This window comes from Martes martes (assembly GCF_963455335.1).
Source record: "Martes martes genome assembly, chromosome: 8".
Classification (NCBI taxonomy): Eukaryota; Metazoa; Chordata; class Mammalia; order Carnivora; family Mustelidae; genus Martes; species Martes martes.
The window spans coordinates 35,887,920-35,901,372 of record NC_137895.1 but is presented as its reverse complement, the minus strand read 5'-3'; the positions used below and the strand labels follow the sequence as shown (position 1 = coordinate 35,901,372).

General features: G+C 37.6%; 1 protein-coding gene across 2 annotated transcripts in view; it reads left to right on the top strand.

The window, feature by feature from the left end:
* The window catches only part of TMTC2 (transmembrane O-mannosyltransferase targeting cadherins 2), a gene marked incomplete at its 5' end in the record, with an annotated part of 430,973 nt that extends 419,839 nt beyond the window's left edge, over window positions 1-11,134 (top strand). For both annotated transcript variants that reach the window (XM_080811368.1, XM_080811367.1), the window contains one exon: window positions 8,469-11,134. In XM_080811368.1, coding sequence (XP_080667494.1) covers window positions 8,469-8,648 — 180 coding nt within the window. In that variant the 3' untranslated portion in view covers window positions 8,649-11,134. The remainder of the gene's footprint in view (window positions 1-8,468) is intronic.
* Between the last annotated feature and the right edge of the window lie 2,319 nt (window positions 11,135-13,453).

The window sequence follows — 13,453 nt, the reverse complement described above, 5'->3', positions numbered from 1 at the left end:
CCTCCACAGCTCACCCTTCTAGACATCTCTGATTCCTCTCTGTAGAAGAAAAAATTGTATCCATGCTCTGGACTATAAACATCTTGAGGGCAGTGAATCCATCTGTGAGGTCTCCTGTAGTGCTTAGAACAATACTTAGAACAATGAATGGGTAACAGTTACACGGACCTCATAAATTTGAGGGGCATAAACGGTTTGTGATAAATGCCAAGCGTGCAGTTAAAGTTAGCTAAGGCTGCATACAGACTAAAACAATACTGTTCTTGTTTGGCACTCTTCTAGAGAGTCTGACAGCAACCTTGACATATAGTAGAAGCTTAATAAATGTTTATTAAGTTACTTCGAGATCGGGCTAGAATTCACCTCTTCTAGGTCAGCTCTTTCTGCTAAATCAAAAATTTTTTTTTCTTCTTTCAGCAAGCATTCATTGAGAATTTCTTTCATATGCCAGAGCGTGGCACTAGCACTATAAAGACAGTTAAAATAAATTCACTGTCTGTTTCACTCTCCAGCAAAGAAGACAGATGCTTTTAACAAGTAGATATAATTCATTGTGGTAAGTGTTGCAATTAATGTATGTAGACAATACTATGGGAACATAGAGAAGTAAGCTATGAATAAGAGATTGTTAAACTCTTTTTTTTTTTTTTTAAATGAGAAATTGGCTGGAAAGAAAATGGAAGACCTTTGTCAGAGAAGCAGTGTGATAAAAAATGATGCTCAAAATTGCACATGGCAGAAATAGATGTTTCACATGGCTCACTCAGTGGGTATATTGAGGGCTTCTTTTGGGTGCCATGTAGTAATCGGTTTCTTAGCACTGAGCTGAAGAGTGTGAATTCTTTGCTGTAGGCACAGGTTGACCCTCTGAAACCCCGCTTGTGTTTAAAAAAGACAAACGGTCTACTGGGAGATAGATTGCGGCAAAGCAAGAATTGAAGATGGAAGGACAAAAGGAGACTGACAGAATTTAGGAACAGATGAGATGATATATAGGAGACAGTGGCAATAAAAATGGAGGGTGATAAAGAGAGGGAGAATACGAAGCATACTGTTTGCTTTAAATTTTCTTGTCCCTAAGAAAAATAACTAATAAGGAAGCCAGCAAGAACATGAAGACAGAGAAACAGGCCATAAAGAAAAGTCAGTTCTGTGTGGGGCTAACTAGGAGCTGCCAGCCTTCACCCACATGTCGTCGTCCAAGATTCCCCAGCATTGCTGTGAGACATCGTTGTGGATCCTGTGGCTCTTCTCTACTGCCCAGATTTCTGTCATCTTCCCACCCACATTGAAAGTGCACCTCTATTGAGGATTTTCCATTTTGTGCATAACAGATTTTACATCTTAGAAACAGTGCTTATCCATTTGTCCGTCTTGGGAAAGTGACTCTGACCAGGAAAACTCTAGACCAGACAGTCCTATCTGGGGCTGTTTTGAGGTGGTGGGAGCTCTGTGTAATTCCCTTTCAAGTACCACCGTGTAGATGCCAACCCATACTGCTCCAGTACATTCAATTGGGTAAGCATTTCAACTGTATGGATACAGCTGAATGATAGAATGTAGCCCTTGTTAAGTTCCTCACTAAGTATTTGAAAAACAGTGAGAATCTATTTAAAACTTCAGCCTGGGTAAATTCCGTCTAATTGTTTAAAAACAGGTGGACCACTGAAAAGAAAAAGGGAAAAGCTAATAAACACAAAAATGTTATTGGCTTTTGTAGTAATCAGGGGAAAGGAGTCAAACACAGAATAAGACACTATTTTACCATTTTCAATTTGTAAAAATTAAAGAGTCAGACAATGTCAAGTATCATTAAGGATGATGGAATAAAGGAACCCCTGTTACATGTTGATGCTGACGCATTTGTTACAACCACACTGAAGAAGAATTTGGTAACATCTGCCAAAGTTGCAGATCCTCTGTGATCCAGCAGGTCCAATTTTCAAAACTCTCCCAATAAATATGTGTAGAGATAGCCACAAGAATATGGATGGCAGTCTTCTTTTAAAGAATCTCTAAGTTCATCCTTAAGAGAATGGATAGTCATTCAATGGAATGAATGAACTGAACCTTACATATATCAACATGGATAAATCTGAAAAACAAAATGATGAGCAAAAAATCCAGGTTTCTTGTGTATGCTTGGTGGGATGACATCTCATGATGGATGATGACAAATTTATGAAATCAAAACTTACAGACGATTGTGCATTTATTATGGGTACCAAAAAAATAAAAGTGTGGAATGTATTGGAATGATAACCAACTTCAAGATAGTGGTTTTCTTGGGAGAATGGGGGTGAGTTCAGTAGTATGATAGCAAGAGATATTTGGGGGTTTGTGTTGTCTTTATAAAGTTTCATTTGTTAAGCAAGTACACAGTTTTTCTTGTACTCTCTGAAGCTTTTGTTTGTATACCTATAATATTTATAGTAAAAACCCTGCACATGGATTTACTCATGTGTTCATTCATTCATTTAATCTGTCACCTGTTAATCTGTTCAACTACCCATTCACTTGTTATTCTTCTTTCTCAAAATAATTTTATTTAAATAATCCAAGAAATGGTGATTAGGGCTTAAAACAAGTAAGGAGAAAGGGACCAAGAATAATTAGAAGACAAATTGAAGGGAGATAATTGGGTAAAGTTGTCAAGATTTAACAATTGGATGTACATATATATGTGTGTATAAAGAAAGGCAAGGAATCAAGGATAATTTATTTGGGTTTCTAGTTTGGCATTGCCTGTTATGCATGCCAGTGAGATAGAGGAGGAGGAATGATATTGGAGCAGAGTGGGAATAAGTTATCAAAACTTTGATACTTTTTCTTCATATGCCTGACTGATAATCTTTAATTCAGTAATTACTTACTAAATATCTACCTGTACAAGGCACAATAAATAGAAAGAAATCCTTTAACCTTATGTGTAAATATTCATTTTCATGAATATGTTTTTTCTTTTTTTTAAGTTTATACCACTACTTTTTAAGCATCATGGTACAGTTACTGTGCCAATAAATTCAGTTGGGTAAGCAATTTCAACTGAATGAATACAGTTGAATGATACTATGTAGCCTTTGTTAAGTTAGTAACTATTTGAAAAAGAGAATCCATTAAAAACAGCCTGGAAAAGTCATTTAAGTTTGCAAATCATATTCAGAAGTTAAAGGTGGTTATCTTGAAAACATCCCCCAAATTTAGTGTATTAATTAGTAGCTGGATAAGACTAACCTCAGAAATTCCTCCTCAAAAGTTATCTAGTTCATACAACAGTAAATATACGACTATATGGATGAATTCAGCAACACTCTAAATGGAAATAAGCAGATTTATAAAATTAGAAATAGGGGTCAAATACTTCTATCTTCCTCTTTTTCAAAGCTTCTGTTGCCTATTGATTTACCCTCACCAAAGGGAAGTGGTTCACAGGCACTAATGGGATAAGAAGACCCAATTGTTGGGGCGCGTGGGTGGCTCAGTGGGTTAAAGCCTCTGCGTTTGGCTCAGCTCATGATCCCAGGGTCCTGGGATCAAGCCCTGCATCAGGCTCTCTGCTCATCAGAGGGCCTGCTTCCCTTCCTCTCTCTCTGCCTGCCTCTGCCTATTTGTGATTTCTGTCTGTCAAATAAATAAATAAATAAAATCTTTTAAAAAAAGAAGACAAAGAAGAAGACCCAATTGTAGTGTAGATTTCCAACTCCTGCCTCATCAGACCATCTCAACAAAGCTCTTTTCCATTTTTTAGGTTCTATCCAAATTCTCTCTTCAAAGTTCTACATTTTAGTCCTGTTCTCAGTGGAAACATGAGTGCCCAATCCTAATTGCCCATATGGTTTTACTGTTCCTCCTCCACAGATATGTCTCCAAAACTACATAATAGGAAAAGGTCAGGAAAATAACTTCATCTTCTAATCCCGTGTGCTCGGGATAGCTTGTGAGCTCACCTGAATTCCTTGGGAACCGCAAAGGTGTTAGACTAGAATCAGACCTGCATAATCTTGCCTTTGCTCTGCCCCACCCCATTATACACCTATTACTTGAATTTTGCTTATTTCCTCCAATGTTGGAGAAATAAGCCAAAGACCACAGTCCAGTAACCATAAAGTCATAATTCCCCAGAGACTTGAAAAAGCCGTCATCTGCTGCCTCGGTATGGCTACCAGTCAGCCCTTTTGATGTAAAGCATCTGTCTTTTTCAAGGAAATAAGAAAGGTCTGGTTCTCCTTTCTAGTCTGTGAAGTGGGAGGCAGTATCATTTGTTGTACGGAACCACAAGCTCCATTTTACTGGGTTGCAAGCTGCTGACTGTCTTTGTTAACATGCTGAAAATTTCATCGGCTGTCTTTAATAAAAGATGTGTGTGAGGGAAGACATCAGCCGTTGTGGTTGGGTTTCTGTTCCTCAGCCCATGAGTCACAGCAGGCAGAGAGAAACGACACCAGTGTGTCATCAGACAGCCAGTCACCTGGACCTCTTGCCTTTCCGTTATGCGGCTACGGAGTCTTTAATTCTGTTCACAAACTCATACATGCTCCTATTTGGCTAGCAAAAGGCTTTTTATGCTCCCTCCTGTCTATTACTATTTAGTCACTTACAGCTTCTGTTAATAAAGTTTCACTTGAACATTTACTACTTTAAATAATGGCATGACCAAAAGAATTCACTTCATGGGAGAAAAGGCATTTGATCTGATATTTTTTGTTCTGTAAGGGACTTCATCCTCCCATATGAAACTCGGAAGTTGGACGGTAATATGACCTAAGATCAGGAAATAACCTCTAGAACACCGCTTCTCAAAGTGTGATGAGTGTCCAAAACACCTGGGGATCTCTTTAAAGTTCAGATTCTGATTTGCTAGTTGGTACCTAAAATTCTGAATTTCTGCCAAACTCCCAGGGGATGCTGAGTCTCCTCCCTGAACTAGAGGCAAGGCCAGAAGACCTACAGACATTCAGTCCCCTGAGCATCCAGTAAGCTACTGCTGGTCACTGCTGGGATGCCTTGTCTTTGAAGAAAGAAAACAACCATATAACAAAAAGTAACCTATATCTAGTTTTATTTGTAAATTTTTAACAAACGCACCTAACTGTTTATGTCAAAATTACTGTTGACACTTCCAAGCTGTTATTAAGGCAGTGGAACCTGTTACTTGGGTCACGTTTGGGCATACATGCAGTTTCCCTCAGTTTCCACTCACTCAAGCAAGAAGCTATCGTGATGTTTCATTTTATTTTTTTAAGATTTTATTTATTTATTTATTTATTTATTTATTTGTTGGAGAGAAAGAGAACACAACCAGAGCAAGCAGCAGGCACAGGGAGAAGAAGGCTCCCTGACAAGCAGGGATCCCCATGCGGGGCTTAGCCCCAGGACTCTGAGATCAGGACTGGATTCGAAGGCAGATGCTTAACTGACTGAGCCACTCAGGTGTCCCTATAGTGATGTTTTAAAAAGCATTGCATAATGATAGGTGTTTGTAGGTTTTTAAAATAAAAAACTTATTTATTCTAGTAAGAGAGACATATTCAAACCAAAATATTATTACCTAAACATAGAAATCATTAGCTGCTTAAAAATATTATGTTCTTAAATGTATACATTTTTAGTTTACTTGGATTTTTACTCTTTAAGGAACACAGTGAGTATATGTAAACTTTTATGGGCTCTGTTTAACTTCCTAATGTCAATTTTTAATTATTTTTTGTTTAATGAATAACATGCTAGGGTGGATAATGCAAAATTGAAGTTATTCCAAAAATGCTATTATAATTCGCATTCAGAACTCATTTTGATGACAAAATTCCTAATTGTGCTTTTTTTAGAATGACATTCAGCTTTCCCTCTTCATCATTTGATGGTAGGGAGGTGTCTTCAAAGTGTTCGAGGGACAGAAGAACCCGGGCTGTGAGTTAGTAACAATAGTAAAGCCTACTTCTGTGGCTGAGCCTTCTTCACCACGTGTACTCACATCTCTCCCTTCCAGCTTTAGCCTGAGAAAGGCCACGGAGCTGGGAAGGGTGGTAGAGCCAGGCCACGGATCCACAGCATTGGCTTTCTGTGGTCACTGGCAGGAGTTTCTGCTTGGTGTTTTTGAAATGATAAGGAGACAGAGGAGAAGAGGGAAAAGCCCATAATATTGTATTCTCATGTAATCTCAGCAGGAATTCTGCAAAGCGGGTACCGTTATCATCCCGTTTCTGGAAGAAACTGGGGTCTCGAGTGTTCACTCAACTTGTCTGAGTGCACACGGTACTGGGGCAGAGCTGGCACTGGAAGCAAGGCATTGTGACTCTGTGACTTTTGAGTGTTTTTAATAATCCCTTGAATTATAATTATGGTGAGGCATGGATCCTTTGATAACAAAAGTGATTCAAGAAATAATGACTACCCCACAGAGCCATCTGGTTTCTCTCAGCCCCCGTCCCTGGGTCTCTTCTATTTCTGGTTAGCCAGGAATGGTCTCCAACTGGAGTCCTCCCTCCCCATATCCTCTCTTCCCACTCAGGATAGCGGAAGTCTAAACATTTTATCTACTTAGCATCTCTAGTGATTCAGACTGTGAACACACTTTGCCATTAGTGTAGTAGCTATTTATTGATAGTTGTGCTAAGCTCTGTGAGGGAACATAATTGAGAAATGTGTCTAGGCACCAAGAAACTCAAGATAATAACGGGCAGAATGATAACAAAGTTCTTTTGGGAAGATAGAGTAGGTGGTGTTATTTTGGGTTCCCAGGGTGGAGCTTCATTGTACATGTAATTTAGAGCTGTGTTTATTTGGACTGGGACTTAAAATTAGAAATTGACCATCTGTATTTTCCTTGATAAGTATGGAGTCATCCTGACCAAAAAGTTTTCTGAAGGTCAGGCATAGCTTATATTTGCAGTATTATTTTTGGAAAAGAAAAAAAGGATGTAGAAAAATTTGAAAATAATGCCCGTAGTTGAGGACTTGAGAGAATTTTGCTGTATATCCAGAGACATTATGTAGCCACTGAAATAAAAATTGTAAAGTACATATAACAGCATAAAAATCATAAATATGCATGTGCTGTATACCTCAAGCAGAATAAAAGGAGGAAAAATATGATAGCGGACCTCACCAAGATCATAGTCAGTGGTTGAGCAAGAATTCAAATCCAGACCTCTTAAAATCCAAATCTGATCATCTCTTTCCAGTTGGTTTATTCTGAGCTATTCAGCCCTGCCCCCAGCATTGTTTTTGGTTCAGAAATAATTGTTTTTACAGTAAAGAGTGGAGTCACTTGAATTTAGCTGAAAAATGCACACATTTTGTGAAAATACTGAATTATAAAAATAATTGTGAATTATTTTACACTGCATCACAGAGTTGCCAGGACAATTAATAGTTGACACCATCTGTAAAATGAAAACACAATCTTAGCATAAACATTTTTAGTTTTATCTGATATTTGAAATATGCATTTGTGTAACTGCCAAAATATTAGCTGCTCTGTTAGCCAGAAAGTTCCAGCAATAAGACAAGAGCAGAACAGCCTTTATTTGTAGATAGGAAGCAAAGTATTTTTTCCTTTGGGAAGGACTTTTTTGTTGTTAATGAATGTCTGAGAATTTGGGGATGGAGACCATTGTTTTAAGTTAATGGTACATAATTCATATATATATATATATTTTTAACTTGGCTTTTCATATGATAGTTTTGTATTGCAAATATCACACATTACAAAAAATTTTGTGTTGGAGAATCACAACTACTTTTAAGTAAATAATATAAAACTTTTCTTACAGAAGTTATATTTTTCTGTACTATATTATATCTGTTTTGGTATGTTGTTATTTTGATGTATTTATAATAAACATTCACCATTAGAAGTTTGAAAGATTGACTTCAAAAGGAGATCTTTGTCTCATTAAACTACTTGGATTAGATTTGGAAAGGATGTTAGTGGTTACATTTGAATTTTTTTTCAGGGTTTTTACTGAAAACATCAGTAAGATTTTACAAATTTTTATCTTACTTACTTATGTTTGCCCAAGTGGCCTGGGATATTGCTAAGGAGAGGAAACAAAGAGTGGGTAGTTGTAGATTTATCAGGTTTTCCAACTTAATATTTCTTGGCATTGAGTTGAAAAAAGAAAGCGCAGTTTTATCTGAAAATGTAGGACTTTTACCTTTTTTCTCAGAAAAGTACAGTCTGACTAGGTTACTAGGTTTTCATATGTAACCTATGCTTTCTCATTAAAGAAGAATATTTTTCAAGTTGCCTGCCCTGTTTAAAGCACAAAGTACACCAGCTGTTTGAAAACCTTTTTTTTCCCTTCCTAGTTATCTTGGTCTATTTGTATAAATTGTTAAATTGCTTCCATAAAATGCCTCCAGACATAAGGGAATCATTTGCATAAGTGGATGAAGATTTTTGTCTTCCATGAAGGAAAGCTTGAAACAAGACTCTTAATCATTTTCCTCCCTCTCTCTGGTTCCAGTATCCGGCAGCTCTGATGAACCTGGGGGCTATCCTCCATCTCAATGGCCGGCTGCAAAAGGCTGAGGCCAACTACCTGCGGGCGCTGCAGCTCAAGCCAGATGACGTCATCACACAGTCCAATCTCCGCAAACTGTGGAATATCATGGAGAAGCAAGGTTTAAAGACTTCCAAGACTTGACACTGGAGGGCAGTACCTCGCCCTCCTCCATATTTGGAAGCTGGCTTCATGAATGAACAGAACTTCCCAGCCGTGCTATGACAAGAGCTAGTATGGACTTCAAGACGGGGGCAGAGGTCACCGAGGTCACTGCCACTTCTGGGAGTATTCACTTTGCTGTTGGCACAGCCGTTAACACCAAAAAGGGGAACATTGGAAACCTCCTGAAGGATGTAATTGTTACCCATAGAACTATAAACCAGAGCACTTAAAACAGGATCTTATGGCATTGGGAGGCGGGGTGGGGGGGGCCGGGGGGGGGGATCTAAGTTACAAATTTTGCTCATTTTTGAAAGCTAATTTAGAAATTATATTGTTCCTTAAACACTGTGAGAGGAAGTCAAAGGGTCTGTTCAGCCCCCGTAAACTATTAAGATCAAGTGTTAATAGGGAATGATTCAAGTGCAGTGTGAATCCCAGTGAGCTGGCCAGTTGTCCTGATGCTGCTGTCTTCCCTCCTCCAGACAGCCTGCTTATCAATTTCTGAAACTTAGAAAAAAAATTTTTTTTCTTTTTAAGTATGTCAGGATCTGTCAGAATCTATAGTTATTTCCTGACTATTGCACATAACATTTTATGATTTGGATGTCACAGTCTTCATTTCTTTTGGACAGCATTTGCTTTTCATGTTCTGAGCAGAGCTAACCATGTTTCACACTGGTGTTGCAGGACGGGTTGGGGAGACCTTATACGTATCGGCAGGCATTTTTTATTTTAATGTCACCAACATATTCCCCCAAACTGCCTTGGAGAATTCACTGTATTAATTCTAAGGCTTTCGAAATGGCTCTTCCTGGTTAAGGCACATGCTTATATAAGGATTACAGCTAAAGAGCTTAAAAGTGATCTAGTTCGGATAACTAACCAGCAGCTGTTAGACAAAAGGGAAGGTGCTATGTGCTTCCCAGATGTTATTGACTAAAAAATCAAGTCTGCGCAAAGAAGTGTATCATAATGGCTGCCAATGATTTTATATTTTAGAAAGAGTTGGTATAAAATGCTAATCCCTTTCTAATAGGTTCCTAAATAGCAATGCTGATGTTTTTAAGGAGTAATTTTTACTGTGTTTTGCTCTTCCTATAAGACATCAAAAAATGACCTATTTTAAGCGATAGTAGAGTATAGCATCAACCCGTGTGTTTCTAGGTCTTCTGCCAAGTGCTTTTCACAGTTGAACACTAATTTCACTAGCATACTGGTATTTTACTTCTTTACCTATTAGTAACCACTTCAGTGATCATTACACAAGTAAAAATGAAGTAGAGAAAAACATTTATCGAACATTTTTTTGGCTTGGAAACTTTGCTACTAAAAATTAACTTTGCAAAAGAGTTCACTATCAACTTCATAGAGAAAGTAGCTATAGAGTACCCTGCATATTTATTTATTTATTATTCTACCATAGCAAAATAACAAAGCAAAACTTGATTCATTAAGTCAGTTCTTTGCAACTGAAAATTAGCTTTTCCTCCTTTCCTTTAACACTTCATGTAAATATTGGTCAGCGTCCTCACTAAAAGGAGGCTGGACATACAAATACATCATCTTATGTTTTCTCCATATCTTAAATGTTTTCCTACGTATCTGAATAAAGTGGGATGAAGAATTTAAAGTAGTGTTCCTATGGCATTAGTGTTTTTTTAAGAAGGGCAGATGTAGTGAGAGAGGTCTGTTAATGGCATTAATAAGAAGGCCTTCCTAATGTGTATATTATTTCATAAACATTTCATGGAAGGGGCCAAAAGTTAAATTATAACTAAATCACTGTGTTTTCAGAATGATATTTAACTAACAACAGCAAACCCGTGGTCAAACCAAAAATGTGGGTTGAAGTGTATTTTTCATCTTCTAGTGCATTGGCAATTGCTAAAAAAAAAAAAAAAAAAAAAAAGTAAATAAATAAGGAATTTAATATAAGGATATAGAGATAAATTCAATGTCTAACATTTTTATTTATTTAAATAGTTATTGACCTATGATGACTTCCTAGTCTTAACATTTTATGTCTTTTTGTTGTTCATGTTCTTCCTTTCACACACTTGGTTCTTAATAGGTTTGCTGATTGCACACAGTAGAGGCACTTCATTTTGACCCAGTTCCCAAGTAGCATTAATAATTGGGCCTGTGTCATAAAATGCATGGATCTTTAATAGCTAAATGTCCCTGACACCTTTCACTACAGGGCTGGGCTTAGTAACTGACCAACGTGGGGGGAGGTGGGGGGGGACTAAAGATCACGGTCAAAAAATGTCTCCGCTCAGGGATTTATGGTGGATTATTGCAGACAGTGCTAAAAATATAGAGCACAAGACAAGTTTACTAAATTAAAGTTTTATTTTTTGAGAAACTGTTATTTGTATAAATTATCAAGATTTGTAGGCTTTCCTTTTGTAGAAATAATTGTTTTATGTGCCAGAGAATTTCAATTTTGTTTTCAACAATAAAGCATTGATAACAAACGTGTCGTGTAAACCTTTTTTAAAATCTATAGTAACAAAACTTAACACTGTCATGGATTTTAACAGAAATTGGAGGAAGTTTGGAAAAGGTAGAGAATGAGAGTCAAACAGAGACACATCAAGGCTAATGTATAACCAATAATCATTAATATGTAATAGTTATAATAATATTAAGGGTTGCCTGTAACATCTGATTTGCCGCTTTCCAAAAAAGATGACCTAATTTTTTTGTTTTATTGATGAACTGTAGAAAAGTGTTAGGAAATAGCCCAAGGAAAGCCCATTCTCTGCCTCATAGGTCATTTAGTTAAAATGGTCATATTTAGAAGACCCTGATTCTCTAGTCATGATCCTAGAAGAAAGCACAACCCTGTTCGGTTGAGACACTTGGGTATGGCACATTCAGGTATCAGTTAGAAGAAAACCTTAGGTCCTAGACAAGGTAAAAACCGGCAGAAAATTTGATCATCTTGTTAAAAGTGTCATTGCATAGTAACATAATTACATATTGCCTGATGGCTTTATTAACAATAAAATTGGGAGCGCCTGGGTGACTCAGTTATTAAGTGCCTGGCTTCAGCTCAAGTCATGATCCTGGGGTCTGGGGATTGAGCCCCATGTGTCAGCAGGGTGTCTACTTGTCTCTTGCCCTCTGTCCCTCCCCCTGCTGGTGCATGTGCACATTCTCTCTCTTTCAAATAAAATCTTTAAAAAGAAGGATAAAATTTAGCTATAAGGATTTTACTTTTAAGCATCATATGTATGTGGAAGGTTATATTCCAGCTTTATAGTTAAGAAACCCAGAGTTCAGAGGTACAAAATAACTTGCCCAGGTCACAAAGCTAGCAAGCAGCAAGCCTCTCCCCATGGTGTCCTGTGCTCATATATCCTGTGTCCTGTGAGCCCTCACACTCTGAACCCAAGTCCAGAGATGCGGTTTCTCATTCACCTTGGCATTTGTCTAGCTTTTCCATCTTCCACAAATCATATTCTCTACCTCTCACACTGCAGATGACCAAGAAGACTGAAGGAAGTTGTTGTGGTCTGAATGTTCATGTACCCCCATCACCACCACAAATTCCTATGTGCATAGATTATGTTATTAGGAGGTGGGGGAGCAGGGGAGTGATTAGTTGGTGAGGACAGTTCCCTCATGAGTGGGTTTTGGTTTCTATTTCATTGATTTCTGCTCTGATCTTATTATTTCTCTTCTCCTGCTGGGTTTAGGCTTTCTTTGCTGTTCTTTCTCCAGCTCCTTTATGTGTAGGGTTAGGTTGTGTAGTCAAGACCTTTCTTATTTCTTGAGAAAGGCTTGTATTGCTGTATACTTTCCTCTCAGGACTGCCTTTGCTATGTCCCAAAGATTTTGAACAGTTGTATTTTCATTTTCATTTGTTTTCATGAATTTTTAAAATTTGTCTTTAATTTTCTTGTTGACCCATTCATTTTTTAGTAGGATACTCTTTGTATTTGTATTTGTACATGATACACCATGTATTTGAATTCTTTCCAACTTTCCTCTTGTGATTGAGTTCTAGCTTAAGAGCATTGTGGTCTGAAAATATGCAGGGAATGATCCCAATTTTTTGGTACTGGTTGAGACCTGATTTGTCACCCAGACTAGGTGGTCATCCATGTGGTCTATTCTGGAGAATGTTCCATGTGCACTAGAGAAGAATGTGTATTCTGTTGTTTTGGGATAGAATGTTCTGAATATATCTGTGATGTCCATCTCTCCCAGTGTGTCATTTAAAGCCTTTATTTCCTTGTTCATCTTTTGCTTAGATGATCTGTCCATTTTAGTGAGGGGGGGGGTGTATAAGTCTCCTACTATTGTTGTATTGTCAATGTGTTTCTTTGATATTATTGTTAATTGGTTTATATAATTGGATGCTCCCATTTTAGGGGCATAGATATTTAAAATTGTTAGATCTTTTTGTTGTACAGACCCTTTAAGTATAATATAGTATCCTCCCTCATCTCTTATTATGGTCTTTGGCTTAAAATGTAATTTATCTGATATAAGGATTGGCAGCGCAGCTTTCTTTTGATGTCCATTAGCATGGTAAATTGTTTTCCACCCCCTCACTTTAAATCTGGAGGTGTCTTTGGGTCTAAATGAGTTTCTTGTAGACAGCATATCGATGGGTCTTGTTTTTTTTTGTCCATTCTGATACCCTGTATCTTTTGACTGGGGCATTTAGCCCACTTACATTCAGGTTAACTCATGAAAGGTAGGAATTTAGTGCCATTGTATTGCCTATAAGGTGACTGTTACTGTAGATTGTCTCTGTTCCTTTCTGGTCT